Below are 20902 nucleotides of genomic sequence, written 5' to 3' on the forward strand. Positions count from 1 at the left end.
CGCTCCGGCGACCGTGCAAACCTCGACTGCAGCGCCCTTTCACCGCCCAGGTACAAGCAGCGCCCGCTTTCAGATGAGTTATAGAACTAAGAAAGTATCTACAGCGAAAGCTTGTTAATTCGATCCTCGATAATGCGAATTTTGGGATAATTCGAACTACACTGCATGGTCCGGCCAAGCTCCATTGAGATCTGTGTACAAAAAAGCCCGTTAATTCGAACACGAGTCAGTTCTGCTATGGATAATTCGAACTATGTGCCGGGGTTTGGGTGGCTTGGCACATATCACGCGGCAAAAAAAAAAAAGTACACACCTCCGCGGTAGGAAAGCTTAATTAGGGGCTGCACACGTACGAAACGGGGCAGCCTCCAAAACTCGCAACTAAATACTCGTCAATTCCAGCCCTGCTAATTTGGAGGTACGGATAAGTACTTTTGGTGTGGTCCCAGCCAACGCCTATGAAAGGCTATCATTTCAGATGGCCACTACGGGTTAAACATTATTCTTTTCTTTTTTTGCGACAGCCATCCATCCTTCCGCCCATCGTCAATGGAAGCGATTATGATGCCGGCTTTTAGCATCGCTTCAAAGGGCGTTTGCTGCTAAAGATTTGAGTAGCAGTCATTCATAGCATGATAAAACAAACGTGTTGAAAGGGAGGCTTGCACTTTGCCAAGTTCCCCTGAGCTAACGTCAAAAGGTAGACACCACATCGTTATCGCTGTGCTGCAACTTGGAGCACTGCAAAGAAATGTGTTGTGGACCCTGACGGCGCGAGGTAATACAGATGAATGGGAGATTGTTGCCACATACCCTTAAAGGTGGAACTTTTTTTCCTATCAGGCTTGGGTTAAAGCCATGCAGTATTCGTGCACACACATCATTCTTTAGATGGGGTGTTTTGAATTTTAGGCTGCAGGCCAAAATTGTCTACTACATGAGAGCAAAGGTTTTGTAATAAACATGCAAGTAGTAGTTGACCCCTACCCTCAAAGAGCACGAATGACCATTTGCAAACAAAGCCGCTCTCGTACCATAGCCTAAAAGGCCGAAAGTTTTTTGCTAGAATTTTTCTCATTATGTTCTTCCAAGTTTTTCTGGTGTTCCATGTCAAATTTTTATTTATTGCAAGTACCTACAGCACCTATGAGGCATTATTGTAGGGGGATATAACTACATACAATAACACATGCAAAGAAGATATTGGGAAACTTGTCAGCAAGGTAACACAACACACTAATAAAACACTAAATGAATTCACAAGTAGTATAAGTGATAACATAACATACATCAACGCAGGGCTGGTAAACGCACGAGACTTGGAAGAAATATATCGCATCATTTCAACAGCACTTTGGAAGTCAGGTTCACAAACTACATCATTCGGAAGCTTATTCCAGTCCAGAATTGTGTTAGGGAAAAACGAATACTTAAATATATTAATGCAACATTGATAACTCTTAATCTTTTTCGTGTTGTCTAGTCTTTCCGAAATGTAATGTGGCTGCTTTAGATAAGTGTTTTTATTAATACCGGTACAATCATATTAAATGCTGTGCAAGAACTTCAGCCTGCAGATTTTCTTTGGGTTGCCAAAATCTTCCACCCAATACGGTTGCAACTTCAGAGCTCTTTATATGAAAATTATAATTGCCAGTCACAAACCTTGCAGAGCATTTTTGTACCCTTTCTAACTTGTCAATGAGGGCACCCTTAAAAGGGTCCCATACTACACAAGCATATTCTAATACAGGCCTGACATTTGTTAAATATGTTTCTTTTAGTACCTGGGGAGAGCTTTTAAAATTCCGCTGGAAAAAATACAAAAGATGAGAAGCTTTGGCGGTTATCATGTCAACGTCTAGGGATGCTGTGAGTGTAACACCAAGATATTTAACCTTATCTATAGTTTGAATAGTATTGATTTAAAAGGTACGATCGAGGAATTTTCTTATTTTTTTTTTGTTTTTAAATTGCACATGGAAACACTTTGATACATTCAGTGCCATGCCCCACTTCAAGCACCAGTCGCAGACTTTGTCAAGGCCAGCCTGTAATACGTACAAGAAATCAAGGCACGTGACAGGGGAATACAGAACGCAGTCATGAGCATACAGTCTGATCTGGGGCCAACAGGCATATCATTGATGAATATGAGGAATAGTAATGGTCCGAGCACAGAATCCTGTGGCACTCCAGATAAAACATCCACAGGAGATGATGACGCACCATTGATTACAACTTGCTGCTGCTTTAATAATCCTGCAGCCAATTGAACAGGAAGACCAATGCAAGATATTTTTTGCAGAAGAAGGCACAACATCAAAAGCCTTTTTAAAATCTAGAAATATGGCATGTCTGTCTGAAAACAGTTGTTGGATGCAACGTCATGAATAAACTCAGCTTCGTTGCACACGACAGCCCTGATAGAAAACCGTGCTGCGCTGATGTGAAAAAACTGTTATCTTTGAAGGTGTTTTGCAAGTCCAGAATAGATTATGTGCTCAAGGGTTTTGCAGCAGACAGATGTCAAAGATATGGGGCGGTAATTAGAGACGTAGCTGCGATCACCTTTTTTGTGAACTGGTTTGATATTGGCCATTTTCCAGTCTTTAGGTAGTTTTACGGTCTGTAGTGACTTGTTGAATAAAGTAACCAAAAATGGACTAATATGTTCTGCGCAGTGCTTTAGAATATAGTTAGGAATGTCGTCAGGACCTGGTGCGGAATGCGCATTTAGGTTATGTAGCAATGATTTGACACCTTGTTCGGTTATAACTATATCTGGCATTGCATTCAGTGGTTCCTGCTGTTCTGTAGTTGCGTCTGAGCACCAAGCCGAGAAGACTGAATGAAAATATACATTGAAACACTGTGCTCATGTTATGTCGTCGTTCAGTAAATTGTCACCCTTTTTGATGGCAGGAATACCAACTACATCCTTTTTGTTGCATTTAATAAAGTGACACACTTCTTTAGTTTGGCTGTCAACGAGAATAGGTACAAGCGCTTTGCTGCCTTTAATTCACTCCTAAGGTTGGCAGTCAGGATTTTTAGTCGTATGTACACAGATGGGCTTTTTGTTTTACTAAACCTTTTATAAAGCTGAGCTTTCTTTCTAATTGATGCACATAATCTTTTATTGATCCATGGTTTATCCGCTCATTTATTAGGTGACATCAGCCTTCCGGGAATAAACTGATCAATGAGAGACAAGCTTATTTTTGAAGTTTGTCCACAGTTTGTTTACATCGCAGGAAATAGAGCTAGAAAACCTTAAAAAATGAAACAAGTCCCTTAATCATAGCATCATAGTTACCTTTTTCATACATATAAACTTTTCTACGACATTGCTTCGGCACTTCTACTCATTTGCATATGATTGTTGCCTCTACCACTTCATAATTCCAGGTGTGGCTACTACGTTTTTTACATCACTTTGATTAGAAAAGAGCAAATCTAAGGTATTGCCACCATTCGATGAAAGTCTACAAATTGCTGCAGCCCGTAAACACAATTTAGTATAGTGCGCAATGATGTGCAGAATGACTCCCTTCAGGATAATGGTTCTTCCATGTGATATATGGCAAGTTAAAGCTGCCCCCTAACAGGATGAGTTCAGAAGCTAGAGTGGACAGCGAGCGGGAGAGGCTAAGTAAAGGTTCTTTACTAGTGGAAGTAGGCGGCCTGTAAAACAAGCCCACTGTAAGACTGTTTCCGGTCGAAAAGATTAATCATCATCATCATCCTCAACCTGACTATGCCCACTGCAGGGTGACAGCCTCTCCCATACTCCTCCAATTAACCCGGTTCTGTGCTAGCTGCATCCACTTGATCCCTGTGAACTTTTTGACCTCATCCGCCCACCTAATTTTCTGCCGCACCCTGCTATGCTTTCCTTCGCTTGGAATCCAGTTTGTTACCCTAAGCGACCATCGATTATCCTTTCTTGCACTGCATGTCCTGCCCATGCCCATTTCTTCTTCTTGATTTCCACTAGAATGTCAGTAACTTGAGTTATTTCTCTGACCCACTCTGCACGCTTTCTATCTCTTAATGTTACCCCTACCATTTTTCGTTCCATAGCCCTCTGCGTTGTCCTCAACTTAAGTAGAACCCTCTTTGTTAGCTTCCACATTTCAGCCCCATAGGTAAGTACACGTAAGATGCAACTGTTGTATACTTTCCTCTTGAATGATACTGGTAAGCTGCTAGTCATAATCTGGGAGTGCTTGCCAAATGCGCTCCATCCCAGTCTTATTCTCCTTGTTGTTTCCCTTTCTTGGTCCGGATCTGCGGTTACTACCTGTCCTAAATATATTCGCCTACTACTTCCAGTGCTTCGCTACCTAATCTAAACTGCTGTTCCTTCCTTAGGCTATTGAACATTGCCTTAGTCTTTGCATAATGATTTTTAAGCCTACTTTCTTACTTTTCCTGTCTAGGTCATCAATCATTCTTTGCAATTCATCCCCTGAGTTACTTAACAAGGCAATGTCATCAGCAAATCGCTTATTACTGAGGTATTCTCCATCTACTCTTATCCCTAACTGCTCCCATTCCAAGTCTCTGAATACTTCTTCTAAGCAATCTGTGAATAGTACTGGGGAGATTGTGTCTCCTTGCCTAACACCTTTCTTTATTCAGAACTATGGTTGCTGTGCAGCCACTATATATATCTTCCAGCACATTCACGTATGGCTCGTCTACCCCCTGATTTCGCAATGCCTGGATTACCACCAAGGTTTCTTCTGAGTCAAATGCTTTTTTGTAATCAATGGATGCTATGTATAAGGGCTGGTTATATTCCGAGCATTTTTCTATCACCTAGTTGATGGTATGGATATGATTGAGGACAGAGTGCCCTTTCCGAAAACCTGCTTGATCCTTTGCTTGGTTGCAGTCTAAAGTTGCCCTGATTCTATTAGCGATTACTTTGGTAAATACCTTATACTTAACAGATAGTAAGCTGATTAGTCTGTAATTTTTCAAGTCCTTAGCGTCCCCTTTCTTATGAATTAAAATAATGTTTGCGTTCTGGTTCTGGTATCGTCGATGACACTAGACATTGCGTATACAGGGTGGCCAGTTTTTCCAGCACGATATCCCTTCCCCCCGCCCCCCCGTCCTTCAACAAATCTATAGTTACCAGATCCCCTCCAGCTGCTTTCCCCCGTTTCATAGTTTCTAATGCTTTCTAAATTTCGTCTTTCGTCACTGGTGGAACGTCAGACTGCATTTCCCTACCGCCTATCTCATTATTGTCGTGACTTTGTTGGCTACTGTAGAGATCAGTATAGAACTCCTCGGCTGCTTTGACTATCCTGTCCATATTCGTGATGATGTTGCCCACCTTGTCCCTTAGCGCATACATCTGATTTTTGCCTATGCCCAATTTATTTTTATCGCTTTAAGACTTCCCCCGTTCTTTACAGCATGCTCAATTTTCTCCATGTTATACTCTCTTATATCGGCCACTTTGCGCTTGTTGATTAGCTTTGATACCTCTGCCAATTCTATCTGGTCTGTTGGATTGGAAGCTTTCATACTCCACCGTTTCTTAATCAAATCCTTCGTCTCCTTAGACAGCTTACCAGTATCCTCCCTAACTATCCTACCACCTACTTCTACAGCGCACTCAGTAATGATATCTGAAATTATTGTTCATTGCTTCTAGGCTAATGTCGTCATCCGTGGTTAGAGCTGAATATCTATTCTGCAGCGAGATCCTGAACTATTCTGCCCTCCCCCTCACTGCTAATTCGTTGATGGATTTCTTTCTTACCAATCTGTTGCGTTCCTTCTTGAGATTTAGTCTAATTCGGGACCTCACCATCCTGTGGTCACTGCATCGCACTTTCCCGATTACCTCTAAATCTTACATGACGGCAGGGTTAGAACACATTATGAAGCATATTTCATTTTTAGTCTCCCCGTTATGGCTTTTCTATGTTCACTTCTGGTTTTTCCGTTTGCTGAAGAAGGTATTCATGATTCTTAAGTTATTGCGCTCTGCAAACTCAACCAGTAACTCCCCTCTGCTATTCCTAGAACTAATGCCATAGTCACCCACTGCCTGGTCTCCTGCCTGCTTTTTTCCTACCTTGGCATTGAAGTCGCCCATTAGTACAGTATACTGCGTCTTTACTTTTCGCATTGCCAATTCTACTTCTCCGTAGAAGCTAGAAGCTTTCAACTGCCTGGCCATCATAACTACATGTAGGTGCATAGGCCTGTACAACCTTCAGTTTATACCGCTTATTAGGCCTAATTACGATGCCTGCCACCCTCTCATTAATGCTATAGAATTCATCTATATTACCAGCTATATACTTATTGACAAGGAAACTTACCCCTAGTTCTCGCTTCTCCGGTAAACCTCGATAACAGAGTACATGCCCGTCCTTCAGTACAGTATATGCCTCATTCGGCCTCCTAACCTCACTAAGCCCTATGACATCCCATCTCAAACCCTCTAGTTCCTCTAAGAGCACGGCTAAACTAGCTTCACTAGGTAGTGTTTTAGCGTTAAAAGTTGCCAGGGTCAGTTTCCAATGGCGGCCTGTCCAGCGGAGCCAGAGATTCTTAGCACCCCCCGCTGCATCACTGGTCTGACCGCTGTTGATGACTGAGGGCCGGGGTTTTATAGGACTAATCATGGGAGGTTGTGGCCAATTACTGCACCAGGGTGGCCAACTCCTGTTTTAGTGAGGGAGGGCATTGCCGGAGGTGTTCACCGGTATCAGGTCGCACCCCAAACCCTTCAGCTCAAACCCTCATCATGACTCGATAGGCCTAGGCAAGGCCGCCGCGCCCCGCGGCTCCAAGTCTGGAGCTCCTAAATCCGGCTAAAAACCGGCAGCAGGCGGCAGGAACCTGGCTGGGAGTCCGCAGGAGTAATGCTTACCTGCGTTTGGTAGGTCGGATCCGAGAGCTGGGCTGGTGGTGATGGGCGCAGGCAATGGGCACTGGTGTCGGCCACCAAACAGATTCTGGACGGTCATCACCACAGCCCATAGGAACGCTCTGAATTTGGCTATGCACGAGAATAAAGATGCCCCCACCATATGCATTACGGTCCTTGCGATAAGCTGTGTACTTGGACGGGGAAACTTCAGCACTTGAAATATCGAGCCAAGACTCCGTGCCAGTGACAACATCAGGCTGCGAAATGTGAACGATTCCAGAGAATTCCACAATCTTATTCTTTATACTTCTGCAGTTAACAATAATGACGGACAGGTGATCGTGAGTAGCTAAGCAATGCCTTTGAACGGCATGGTTTGGTTGCACAAGTTCCCGAATTTTCCCTGTATTGTTAATCTGTCGAGTTTAAGAGTGTAGTTGAAATCGTGCTGCTCCTTTGCATAGGCAATTGGCTTACTCCTTGCTTGGTGGATATTCTTAGAAAAATCTTCACTTAAAAAAAAGCCAGTGCCCTAAAATTTTGAAGCAGCAGACAACACGCGCCGCTTGTCCATAAAGGGACTAAATTTGACAATTATCGGCCTTCTCTTTTCACTGGATTCTTTGCCAATTCTATGGGCTCTTTCTATTGAAGCGGGGCTAATGGTTATTCTTTGCAGATATCGAGAACTTTCATTTTGGATTCATCCCACATTTCTTTAGCAGCGATACTGTAAAATAGTAAGCTGTTTCTGCGAGACACGGTTCTCCAGTTTGCCTTGATTAACTAGTACATTACGCATTGCAACTACTAATTGATTGCTCTGCGACTCTAATTCTTTCACCCCAACTGTTGGTATCGGAGGTAAGGATTCTATTAGGCTATCAATTTTCGAAGTGAGTTGCTGGATTTTACCCTCCATCACATCCTGTTTCATTTTCACGTACAGAAGTTGCTTAAGAATAGTTTTGTTCTGTTCTAGTATTTTTGTTAGACAGCTCATTACCTCAACCAGCTCCTAAGTCAACGTTTCTAATGGAGGACCGGGATTTTTTTCCACATCGCCAAATAGCAGTAAGCGCGCCCTCAACCCGTTCAAAATATCAAGCGATTGACATGCTCCCAACAACAAGAACAATGCACTCAAGCACAACTCCTAACAATAATCCCCTGAGCTCCGGTACTGACCTCGTAAGGCCATGAGTTGGCCTATAGGAGTAAAACACACCAACCTGTAAAAACAGGAGACGTAAGCGTACTGTCCTCATGTCAGCACTGGAACCCAAGAAGACTGTGTGCATCCGATGCTTAAGAAGGTCGACGAAGTACAGTGATAAATGTCGGTGGCTCTGCATCCAGATATGGCCGCTTGATAGTGATGGCTGTAGTTTTGCACTGCTCCTTGCCGATGCTGATGATTTGGGATTCCAGATACAAAGTAAGATGAAACTGCCACCTGTCCTGTTGTGCTAGCTATGCCGCTTGCTTCCCACATGCATGGCAAGAAACCGATGCCGGACACTGCTCCAACAGCCTGGAAAAACTGTAGAAACAGGAGACGTAAGCGTACTGTCCGCATGCCAGAACCATGGCATGACATTTTTATTGCGAAAGCAATACTACGACAGCCAAAGCGAGATCTCGGGTGGCCGCAGCTACTCCGTGAAGAGGCAGCTACGCCATGAAGAGGCGTAGCTACCGTCTCCTAAAAGAAAAAAGAAAAAAAAAAATCAGCTTTCCATGACATAATGTAGCTCCTTGTAGCACCAGGGCGTGATAGGGGAATAATGTAGCAAACAAAAGAAGCTTCCGCCGTCACTTTCGCAATTCACCTAGGGTTAACCAGAGCTAAACCACAGCTAATTTTTTTAATGAAACCATAGTTGCTACGCCTCTTCACGGCGCAGCTGCTGCCATCTCGCTTTGGCTGTCATAGTGCTTTTGCAATAAAAATCAGCCTACCATGACATTTGAATTCACGTTATGCCATGGGCAGGAGCTGCCAACACTCCTTTCATATGGGATATCAGAATCAGCCTGTTTGCATTCTCGTTACCTCTACAACACTCGGGCACGTCCATACGGCTTGGTTGAAGTGGGACTTTATATGTGGGCTGATAGCTTTACGCTCTCGCTTCATACCCATAAAGGATGAGTTTAAGTGTCCCCAATAACGTAGCACCTTACACTGATAGGGGAATAATGCAGCAGGCAAAAGGAGCTTCTGCCGTTGCTTTCGCAATTCAGCTAGGGTTAACCAGAGATAAACAACAACTAATCTTTTTTCCAGCACAAATTTTAAAATTTCGTATTTTATGGTATCAATCGGTGAGTTTTCTGTGGGCAATCTTGTATGTGTAGATGCAAGACTATCAGTATTTGCTCTATTTTCAACGCTTGCTTTCTGCTTTTACTTCTCTACTGCTTCTGCTTCTGCTTTCAAGCATGCTTTCAGTCATTTCAGGGAAAACTCCCCAATTTAGCCCTACAACGTGCACACTATAGGTTTTGGGATGGTACCTCTAATGTGATTGGACTCTCAGTCGTGACATCATTGCTTGGTAGGAACCTAGTTTTGGCTACCTGGTACTGGCGTTTTTAAGAGACTTCTGCTCGGTAGTTTTAAAAGCCGTTTATTGGACTCAAGGTAGTGGACTGTAAGGAATCTGATTCGATTATCAACCCGTGTAGTTGCTTTTAAGTCTCTTAAATATTTTTTTTTTTCAGCTGCGGAGGCGGCGCCTGGCACGGCTAGCCTCAAGTGAGCCATGTCCTCCGGTCGTTGCCCCCATGGAGGAGGAGGATAGTGGCCGCCACAGGTGCAGTAGATGCTTCTGCCAAGTGTGCCTAGTGGAAACTGGGCAGATGAGCTTTGGATTTGCTGCAGAAAAACATGCTTTCGTGGCAATGCCCCGAAATCATGTTGGGCAGTGCATGTGAGGTGTTTACAGTTACTACATGATTCTGCCAATATGGCAGCTTGACTGCTAGGGCCAAGACACTGAGCATTGCTGGAAAAATATTGGTTCTCAGCGCGCTAGGACACACTGACAGAAGAAAAAACGTGAAAACAGAGCGGACGAACAGAACGTGAACTCACGACTGTTTAATGAAAATGCAGCACTTGCTTTTATACATTTTTTTTACATTTGTCATAGGTTATCACAATCACCAGTAGCCGCACCTCTATCCGTTCTTGATAAACTCAATTTCGGCTTTTGTCAGTGTGATGGAAGTGTCACTAACACACTGCTCTGTATCTGCTTCGAAAATTGCATGTGCCTCTCTAATCTCCCTTTCAATTCTCTTGCCTGCATGACCAATTGTTCTTGTTGCAGCAAAATCCGGATGGCACCCGTGCCGAGCGCAATGCGTAGCAGGGCTCCCTGGCTGCGAAATCAGCCCACAATTTCTGGAGTGTTCACTTATTCTTTTGTTTATACATCTTCTGGATTGGCCAATATAATGTTTGCCACAAGATACTGGGATCTGATAAATTATGCGAGTGTCGCATTCAATGTACTTTTTTTTGTGGGCGATATACATTTCAGTTTCTTTTCTTTTTCATCTGTGCTTACCCTTGCGCACATGCCTATCAACTTCTGCAGTGCCGTGAGTACAACAGGAATGCCACACTTGGCGTCAATCTTTTTCAACCCATGAGATACTTCGTGTATACACGGTATAGGAATGGGACGCTGCTTCTCTTGTATTGCGGCCTTACCTCTAGTTAATCTTTTTAGGGCTTTTTCAGCTATTGACGCAAGCAGAACGTTTGGATAACCACTTTTCTTCAGTCTGTCCCAATATTTTAATGCTCTGAATCTTGCTGGAAAATGCTATGCTCCTTTTGACGAGTTTTGGTGACCCGAGTCGTAGCTCAACAAGCCTTTGTCACCTTTTGTCATTTACGATCAGCATGTGTGTGTATCCGGTTCTTCTATCTGAATATTTAGAAATCCTATCTTGGACTGCTGTGGAACTTCGTAGGTAAAATCCAGTCCTTCGAACGCTTTTCTGAACAAACAAGAAATCATCCACATAGCGAAAGCATGCTAAAACACTCAAGTTTTTCAATTTTTCTCTCAAAGCACGGTTCCCTTTAGCCATGTAAATATTAGACAACACGGGTGCTATACATGAACCAATGCAAATACCATCAGCTGCATGAACACTTTTTCATCAAGCTTTAAATACTCGGATTTTAGGTACATACTAACGAGGTTCACAACGTTTTCCACACTTGTTCCGCACTCATTCTGAAAGTGTAAGCACCCGAATTGATCGATGCACACCTCCAACTCTGTAAGGATGTCTGTGTGGCGTATTGAAATACATGTCCTTTACATAACTTGAGAGGCAAGTCACCCGCAATTTTTTCTCCAAAAATACGATGACGTCGTCGGAGCCTTGAACAAGGTGCGGGTCCTCAATCCTCAGTTTTGACAAATGCGACTGTATGTATCTTGCAACCGGCCTTTGCCATGTTTGCTTGTCCTCAAGTATCGTTCAAAGCAGGTTACCCGCTGTGTGCGTTTTAACAGAGAAAAACGGTCTCAAAGTGAGTTCAGTGCCTTCTCTGACTTCTTTTGCCAGTTTTTCACGAGTGCATTCACGCTACAGTTGTCAGCGGCTTCCGGCAACTGTAGCGTGAATGCACTCGTGGACACCGGTGCTGATTTTTCGGTAATGAGCAGCCAGCTAGCCACGACTCTCAGAAAGGTTTTGACGCCTTAAGGGTGTCTACCAACCTGGAAAACCGGGAATTCTCAGGGAATCTGGAAAAACTCGGGGAATTCGTGCCTATAACAGGGAAAATTAGCAGCAGTTGTACCTAAAGGGAACTTTTTTTTTTCATCAGCCTGACTATACCCACTGCAGGGCGAAGGCTTCTCCCATATTTCTCCACTAAACCCGGTTCTGTGCTAGCTGCATCCACTTGACCCCTGCGAACTTCTTAATCTCATCAGCCCACCTAACTTTCTGCCGCCCCATGCTACGCTTTCCTTCCCTTGGAATCCAGTTTGTTACCCTAAGCGACCATCGGTTATCCTCTCTTCGCACTACATGCCCATTTCTTCTTAATTTCCACTAGAATGTCGGTAACTTGAGTTATTTCTCTGACCCACTCTGCACGCTTCCTATCTCTTAATGTTACCCCTACCATTTTTCATTCCATCGCCCTCTGGGTTGTCCTCAACTTAAGTAGAATCCTCTTGGTGAGGGGGTTCTACCTAAGCCTCCATGGAACTAAAGTCGCGATAATGCTGGCTCGTGTAATCAAAGCGGGCTAGTGTTGCAAGATTGTACACTACGGTGTTACGTGTCCTTCCCTCTGCGACTGCCGGCCTCCCGCATTGTGCCAAATGGACCATCCCAGCAAGGTGGCATAAAGCGTTGCGGCGTTTCGAATTTTGAAGTGGGCCGAAAGCGGACTCTCCCCCGGTGCTGTGGCCGATGGTAGAGCAAGAGCTTCCTATGGTTCGCACGTGCGCCATTCAACGGCCACCAGCCTCCCCTTGTGTTGTTGTGTTTTTTGATAGACAGCTCCTTTCTAGATAGACAGTGCACGCTCGCAAGACGAGCCCGCGTCTCGGGCTTCTCATTGGCCACCACGACTGGCGCCATTTTCTTTTTTGTGTAGTTTGCCGTTGCGGCGGCCGCTGTGCACGATAGTGCGTGTGCACGTGCACATTTCTTTCCGGCTCATACATTCGTATCAATCGCTCTCGCAGTCAGCACTGATCTTTAGGACATATGAGAGTCAAGAGCGTATAAAAAAAAAGGAAAAAAACAAAAACAAGAGCATCCGGGGAACACATTGCTGAAAAACGAGGACGACGGTGTGCTGCCAGGGTCGCATGTTGCGCTTGATGCGGCGTGTCCAGCCGAATCATCACTTAGCGCTTCCCGACACATTCAAGACGGCATGAATATGTTGTACTGTTCAGTTGATACTGATCAACTCCATCGATGCCGTCGTTTGCAGCTTTTTCATCGCAACGCTTCTGAAAAGTGATCCTGACAGCTGTTGTCCGCGTTCCTTAGGCGCGGCTTCCATGGACAATCTTTTATTTTTTATTTTTTTCGCAGGGTGCGTGATAAGTGCGGCGAAAAAGAAATTTCGTGCCGCTGTACGAAATGGAGTGCGAATAGAGACTTGCTTCAGTAAAGGTCTGCATTCTTCTCTGCGTCTGCTTTACAGAAGTTTCATTATAGGGCAGTGACCAGTTTATTAGGTCAATTTGGGAAATATATGCCACTGTGTTTAGACCTTAAACCTTGTAAAAGTTTAATAATATGGTGATACCATGTTATTAAACAATTTTAAGTATTTCGTTACCTTGTAGGGCACTTGAACAGGCATGTGAAGGGATAAATGTAGCTTCTCATGCTTATTTTAGGGGTAGTACATGGCTTTATGACAAGCTTTTGCAATTTTGGGAAGATAGTACTGTCACATAGTATAGTATAGTTTAGTATAGTCTTTCTCTTGAAGAGCAGATCTCCACACTATCATTTACATTGCTGTATTCTAGAAAAAAAAATTGCAGTTGTCTGAAACTTGGACGAGTTGCAGGTCTCTCTTGTCTGTCTCCGTTGCGCTTTACATAAGTTTACGAGCATGAACCAACTAGCCCCGCAATGCACTTTGCTTAAAGGGCCACTGTCCAGGGAAGGCCCTTTTAAGCAAAGGAGCCCAGTGTTTCGATCAGGTACCGGAGATAGTCTGTGCAAAATGCTACAGTGACGCGCGCCGCAAAGCATCGAAAATACAATTCAGAGCTCTTTCATGCTCTCCTTTGGGAAGCCAGCTTCCCTGTTTCCTGCGCTGGCCCGACGGGCCACAGTAATGACCTACGTACCGCGAACGACATTCATTGGTCCGTCTCGCTGACTGACGGGAGAAGGATGGGTGTCTACCGCTCGCTGCGCGCTCTTCCCTCGCCACGGCCAGACTGAATCCAACAGCGCGCACTCCCTCGGCCGTTTTTTTTTTTCATGCTCGCGGAGTGCCACGCCCCACCTCCCGCCAAACGCGGAGAAGGAAGGGGAATTTGTCTTGCGGAGGCTAGACGACCTCTGGCAGGAGAGTGAAAAACCTTTGGGAGGGAATGGAAGGAGAGAAGCATGACAGAATCGGGTGATTGCGGTGGCTGTAACTGCGTTATTAGTTACTCTTTTCAAAAACATTTTGCGGCCTTGCGTTCTAGGGGCGAAGTCTCACAGTCACTGGGGAAGAAAATATTTTCGACCGGAGGGTGGACAGTGGGCCTTTAAAATATATTCAGCTTCAAAGAGTTCTCTCTCATAATCGCTAGTGTGATAATCAGTGAATACTAGTGACAAGGTGTGCTGGCAACAATGCAACATCGGCCAGCTGCTGCATCGGCAGTCAGTGTAAACCTGGCTATGATCAAAGCATTCCCCATTCTCGTATTCATCTTCTTGCAGAGAACAATGCACTGAAAAACATGTTGAAGCACTTGGCTTTCTCCAGATTATTATAAACAATAATTCCCTTATGATAGAGTGGTGGAATAGGCAATTCATCCTTTTCTGCATTTTTTAATGTACTGTCAAAATTATTTAGGGCGACCTTGGATACACGTGTCGAAAGACTGGAAGTGGGCAAATTTAGCCTCTTTGACCGAAATGTTCATATCTTTTGTAATCGTCTTTAACCGATCCATGTTTTCTTGTGGCAGATTCATTTTGCAGCTTGCATAGAGTTGCTGCCTCTTTTCAATGACCTTGTGCACCACTTTTGTAAATCACGGCTTGCTTTTGCTGCGACGTTTGGTCATCACCCGTGATGGTATGCAGATCAAAAATGTTATCTTTCAGTGTGCACCACGTTTCATCAACGCTGAGTGAATCAGACAATGTTTCGTACACATCGACACAGGATTCTAGTGCCCAGGCATTTTCAGGGAAATTGATTACTGTAAATACGCCTATTGCCACGGTCGTTCATTTTCATTAAAACAACTCTAATACCAGGCAATACAAGGGTAGAATAAGTGCTGCTCCATTTGCTACATTCTGCTCAAAAATGCAATCTTGCTCCAAAACTGCGCCAAACTGGCTCCTGCTCCATCCTGCTCCAAAATGCTATATTGCTCCAAACTGGCTGCCTCGAGGTTCTGCCATCAAATTTAGCAGAACACTGAGACAATGTCACAGCACCGGAGGCAAAAATACAGTAGAACCCTGCTGTTACGTTCATCAACGCTGCGTTTCATCCAGTCCTGGCATAGCTCCCATATGATGCTGTGTGTTGGGAATCCTACTGCTACGTTCCTCACTGCTGCATTTTCATCTGGTCCTGGCATAGCTCCCATAGGATGCCGTGTGTTGGGAATCCTACTGCTACGTTCCTCACTGCTGCATTTTCATCTGGTCCCAGCATAGCTCCCATAGGATGCCGTGTGTTGGGAATCCTACTGCTACGTTCCTCACTGCTGCATTTCATTCTGGTCACGGCATAGCTCCCATAGGATGCAGTGTGTTGGGAATCCTACTGCTACGTTCCTCACTGCTGCATTTTCATCTGGTCCCAGCATAGCTCCCATAGGATGCCGTGTGTTGGGAATCCTACTGCTACGTTCCTCACTGCTGCATTTTCATCTCGTCCCAGCATAGCTCCCATAGGATGCCGTGTGTTGGGAATCCTACTGCTATGTTCCTCACTGCTGCATTTTCATCTGGTCCCGGCATAGCTCCCATAGGATGCAGTGTGTTGGGAATCCTTCTGCTACGTTCCTCACTGCAGCATTTTCATCTGGTCCCGGCATAGCTCCCATAGGATGCAGTGTGTTGGGAATCCTTCTGCTATGTTCCTCACTGCAGCATTTTCATCTGGTCCCGGCATAACTCCCATAGGATGCAGTGTGTTGGGAATCCTACTGCTACATTCCTCACTGCTGCGTTTTCATCTGGTCCCTGCATAGCTCCCATAGGATGCAGTGTGTTGGGAATCCTACTGCTATGTTCCTCACAGGTGCATTTTCATCTTGTCCCGGCATAGCTCCCATAGGATGTAATGTATTGGGAACCCCGTTGTTACATTCCCCATTGCTGCGTTTTCATCTGGTCCGGCATAGCTCCCATAGGATGCAGTGTGTTGGGAATCCTTCTGCTACGTTCCTCACTGCAGCATTTTCATCTGGTCCCGGCATAGCTCCCATAGGATGCAGTGTGTTGGGAATCCTTCTGCTACGTTCCTCACTGCTGCATTTTCATCTGGTTCCGGCATAGCTCCCATAAGATGTAAAGTATTGAGAACCCCGTTGTTACATTCCCCACTGCTGCGTTTTCATCTGGTCCCGGCATAGCTCCCATAGGATGCAGTGTGTTGGGAATCCTTCTGCTACGTTCCTCACTGCAGCATTTTCATCTGGTCCCGGCATAGCTCCCATAGGATGCAGTGTGTTGGGAATCCTTCTGCTACGTTCCTCACTGCAGCATTTTCATCTGGTTCCGGCATAGCTCCCATAGGATGCAGTGTGTTGGGAATCCTTCTGCTACGTTCCTCACTGCAGCATTTTCATCTGGTTCCGGCATAGCTCCCATAGGATGCAGTGTGTTGGGAATCCTTCTGCTACGTTCCTCACTGCAGCATTTTCATCTGGTCCCGGCATAGCTCCCATAGGATGCAGTGTGTTGGGAATCCTTCTGCTACGTTCCTCACTGCTGCGTTTTCATCTGGTCCCGGCATAGCTCCCATAGGATGCAGTGTGTTGGGAATCCTTCTGCTACGTTCCTCACTGCAGCATTTTCATCTGGTTCCGGCATAGCTCCCATAGGATGCAGTGTGTTGGGAATCCTTCTGCTACGTTCCTCACTGCAGCATTTTCATCTGGTCCCGGCATAGCTCCCATAGGATGTAAAGTATTGAGAACCCCGTTGTTACATTCCCCACTGCTGCGTTTTCATCTGGTCCCGGCATAGCTCCCATAGGATGCAGTGTGTTGGGAATCCTTCTGCTACGTTCCTCACTGCAGCATTTTCATCTGGTTCCGGCATAGCTCCCATAGGATGCAGTGTGTTGGGAATCCTTCTGCTACGTTCCTCACTGCAGCATTTTCATCTGGTCCCGGCATAGCTCCCATAGGATGCAGTGTGTTGGGAATCCTTCTGCTACGTTCCTCACTGCTGCATTTTCATCTGGTTCCGGCATAGCTCCCATAAGATGTAAAGTATTGAGAACCCCGTTGTTACATTCCCCACTGCTGCGTTTTCATCTGGTCCCGGCATAGCTCCCATAGGATGCAGTGTGTTGGGAATCCTACTGCTACATTCCTCACTGCAGCATTTTCATCTGGTCCCGGCATAGCTCCCATAGGATGCAGTGTGTTGGGAATCCTGCTACGTTCCTCACTGCAGCATTTTCATCTGGTCCCGGCATAGCTCCCATAGGATGCAGTGTGTTGGGAATCCTTCTGCTACGTTCCTCACTGCAGCATTTTCATCTGGTCCCGGCATAGCTCCCATAGGATGCAGTGTGTTGGGAATCCTGCTACGTTCCTCACTGCTGCGTTTTCATCTGGTCCCGGCATAGCTCCCATAGGATGCAGTGTGTTGGGAATCCTGCTACGTTCCTCACTGCAGCATTTTCATCTGGTCCCGGCATAGCTCCCATAGGATGCAGTGTTTTGGGAATCCTTTTGCTACGTTCCTCACTGCAGCATTTTCATCTGGTCCCGGGATAGCTCCCATAGGATGCAGTGTGTTGGGAATCCTTCTGCTACGTTTCTCACTGCTGCATTTTCATCTGGTTCCGGCATAGCTCCCATAGGATGCAGTGTGTTGGGAATCCTTCTGCTACGTTCCTCACTGCAGCATTTTCATCTGGTCCCGGCATAGCTCCCATAGGATGCAGTGTGTTGGGAATCCTTCTGCTACGTTCCTCACTGCTGCATTTTCATCTGGTTCCGGCATAGCTCCCATAGGATGCAGTGTGTTGGGAATCCTACTGCTACGTTCCTCACTGCTGCATTTTCGTCTGGTCCCGGCATAGCTCCCATAGGATGCAGTGTGTTGGGAATCCTTCTGCTGCGTTCCTCACTGCTGCATTTTCATCTGGTTCCGGCATAGCTCCCATAGGATGCAGTGTGTTGGGAATCCTTCTGCTACGTTCTTCACTGCTGCATTTTCATCTGGTCCCGGCATAGCTCCCATAGGATGCAGAGTTTTGGGAATCCTTCTGCTACGTTCCTCACTGCAGCATTTTCATCTGGTCCCGGCATAGCTCCCATAGGATGCAGTGTGTTGGGAATCCTTCTGCTACGTTCCTCACTGCTGCATTTTCATCTGGTTCCGGCATAGCTCCCATAGGATGCAGTGTGTTGGGAATCCTACTGCTACGTTCCTCACTGCTGCATTTTCATCTGGTCCCAGCATAGCTCCCATAGGATGCCGTGTGTTGGGAATCCTGCTGCTACGTTCCTCACTGCTGCGTTTTCATCTGGTCCTGGCATAGCTCCCATAGGATGCAGTGTGTTGGGAATCCTACTGCTACGTTCCTCACTGCTGCATTTTCATCTGGTCCCGGCATAGCTCCCATAGGATGCAGTGTGTTGGGAATCCTTCTGCTACGTTCCTCACTGCTGCATTTTCATCTGGTTCCGGCATAGCTCCCATAGGATCCAGTGTGTTGGGAATCCTTCTGCTACGTTCCTCACTGCTGCATTTTCATCTGGTTCCGGCATAGCTCCCATAGGATGCAGTGTGTTGGGAATCCTTCTGCTACGTTCCTCACTGCTGCATTTTCATCTGGTTCCGGCATAGCTCCCATAGGATGCAGTGTGTTGGGAATCCTTCTGCTACGTTCCTCACTGCTGCATTTTCATCTGGTCCCGGCATAGCTCCCATAGGATGCAGTGTGTTGGGAATCCTACTGCTACATTCCTGACTGCAGCATTTTCATCTGGTCCCGGCATAGCTCCCATATGATGCAGTGTGTTGGGAATCCTGCTACGTTCCTCACTGCAGCATTTTCATCTGGTCCCGGCATAGCTCCCATAGGATGCAGTGTGTTGGGAATCCTTCTGCTACGTTCCTCACTGCAGCATTTTCATCTGGTCCCGCATAGCTCCCATAGGATGCAGTGTGTTGGGAATCCTTCTGCTACGTTCCTCACTGCAGCATTTTCATCTGGTCCCGGCATAGCTCCCATAGGATGCAGTGTGTTGGGAATCCTTCTGCTACGTTCCTCACTGCTGCATTTTCATCTGGTTCCGGCATAGCTCCCATAGGATGCAGTGTGTTGGGAATCCTACTGCTACGTTCCTCACTGCTGCATTTTCATCTGGTCCCGGCATAGCTCCCATAGGATGCAGTGTGTTGGGAATCCTACTGCTACGTTCCTCACTGCTGCATTTTCATCTGGTCCCGGCATAGCTCCCATAGGATGCAGTGTGTTGGGAATCCTTCTGCTACGTTCCTCACTGCTGCATTTTCATCTGGTTCCGGCATAGCTCCCATAGGACGCAGTGTGTTGGGAATCCTTCTGCTACGTTCCTCACTGCTGCATTTTCATCTGGTTCCGGCATAGCTCCCATAGGATGCAGTGTTTTGGGAATCCTTCTGCTACGTTCCTCACTGCAGCATTTTCATCTGGTCCCGGCATAGCTCCCATAGGATGCAGTGTGTTGGGAATCCTTCTGCTACGTTCCTCACTGCTGCATTTTCATCTGGTTCCGGCATAGCTCCCATAGGATGCAGTGTGTTGGGAATCCTTCTGCTACATTCCTCACTGCTGCATTTTCATCTGGTCCCGGCATAGCTCCCATAGGATGCAGTGTGTTGGGAATCCTACTGCTACATTCCTCACTGCAGCATTTTCATCTGGTCTTGGCATAGCTCCCATAGGATGCAGTGTTTTGGGAATCCTTCTGCTACGTTCCTCACTGCAGCATTTTCATCTGGTTCCGGCATAGCTCCCATAGGATGCAGTGTGTTGGGAATCCTACTGCTACGTTCCTCACTGCTGCATTTTCATCTGGTCCCGGCATAGCTCCCATAGGATGCAGTGTGTTGGGAATCCTTCTGCTACGTTCCTCACTGCTGCATTTTCATCTGGTTCCGGCATAGCTCCCATAGGATGCAGTGTGTTGGGAATCCTACTGCTACGTTCCTCACTGCTGCATTTTCATCTGGTCCCGGCATAGCTCCCATAGGATGCAGTGTGTTGGGAATCCTTCTGCTACGTTCCTCACTGCAGCATTTTCATCTGGTCCCGGCATAGCTCCCATAGGATGCAGTGTGTTGGGAATCCTGCTACGTTCCTCACTGCTGCGTTTTCATCTGGTCCCGGCATAGCTCCCATAGGATGCAGTGTGTTGGGAATCCTGCTACGTTCCTCACTGCAGCATTTTCATCTGGTCCCGGCATAGCTCCCATAGGATGCAGTGTTTTGGGAATCCTTCTGCTACGTTCCTCACTGCAGCATTTTCATCTGGTCCCGGCATAGCTCCCATAGGATGCAGTGTGTTGGGAATCCTTCTGCTACGTTCCTCACTGCTGCATTTTCATCTGGTTCCGGCATAGCTCCCATAGGATGCAGTGTGTTGGGAATCCTTCTGCTACGTTCCTCACTGCAGCATTTTCATCTGGTCCCGGCATAGCTCCCATAGGATGCAGTGTGTTGGGAATCCTTCTGCTACGTTCCTCACTGCTGCATTTTCATCTGGTTCCGGCATAGCTCCCATAGGATGCAGTGTGTTGGGAATCCTACTGCTACGTTCCTCACTGCTGCATTTTCGTCTGGTCCCGGCATAGCTCCCATAGGATGCAGTGTGTTGGGAATCCTTCTGCTGCGTTCCTCACTGCTGCATTTTCATCTGGTTCCGGCATAGCTCCCATAGGATGCAGTGTGTTGGGAATCCTTCTGCTACGTTCTTCACTGCTGCAATTTCATCTGGTCCCGGCATAGCTCCCATAGGATGCAGTGTTTTGGGAATCCTTCTGCTACGTTCCTCACTGCAGCAT

The 20902-nt window shown here is 46.1% G+C and overlaps 1 protein-coding gene across 5 annotated transcripts in view; it reads left to right on the forward strand.

Annotated features, from left to right (window-relative positions):
* The window catches only part of Ube4B (Ubiquitination factor E4B), a 373326-nt gene that overhangs the window by 27553 nt on the left and 324871 nt on the right, over positions 1 to 20902 (forward strand). For 4 of the 5 annotated variants that reach the window (XM_084597298.1, XM_084597293.1, XM_084597295.1 and 1 more), the window contains exon 2: positions 9635 to 9726. The exons of the other annotated variant lie outside the window; for it this stretch is intronic. In XM_084597298.1, the coding sequence (XP_084453424.1) occupies positions 9635 to 9726 (92 nt within the window). The remainder of the gene's footprint in view (positions 1 to 9634; positions 9727 to 20902) is intronic. 5 annotated transcript variants of the gene reach the window in all.

Source organism: Amblyomma maculatum, chromosome 3, assembly GCF_055883805.1.
Source record: "Amblyomma maculatum isolate TAMU_Amacu chromosome 3, ASM5588380v1, whole genome shotgun sequence".
Taxonomy (NCBI): domain Eukaryota; kingdom Metazoa; phylum Arthropoda; class Arachnida; order Ixodida; family Ixodidae; genus Amblyomma; species Amblyomma maculatum.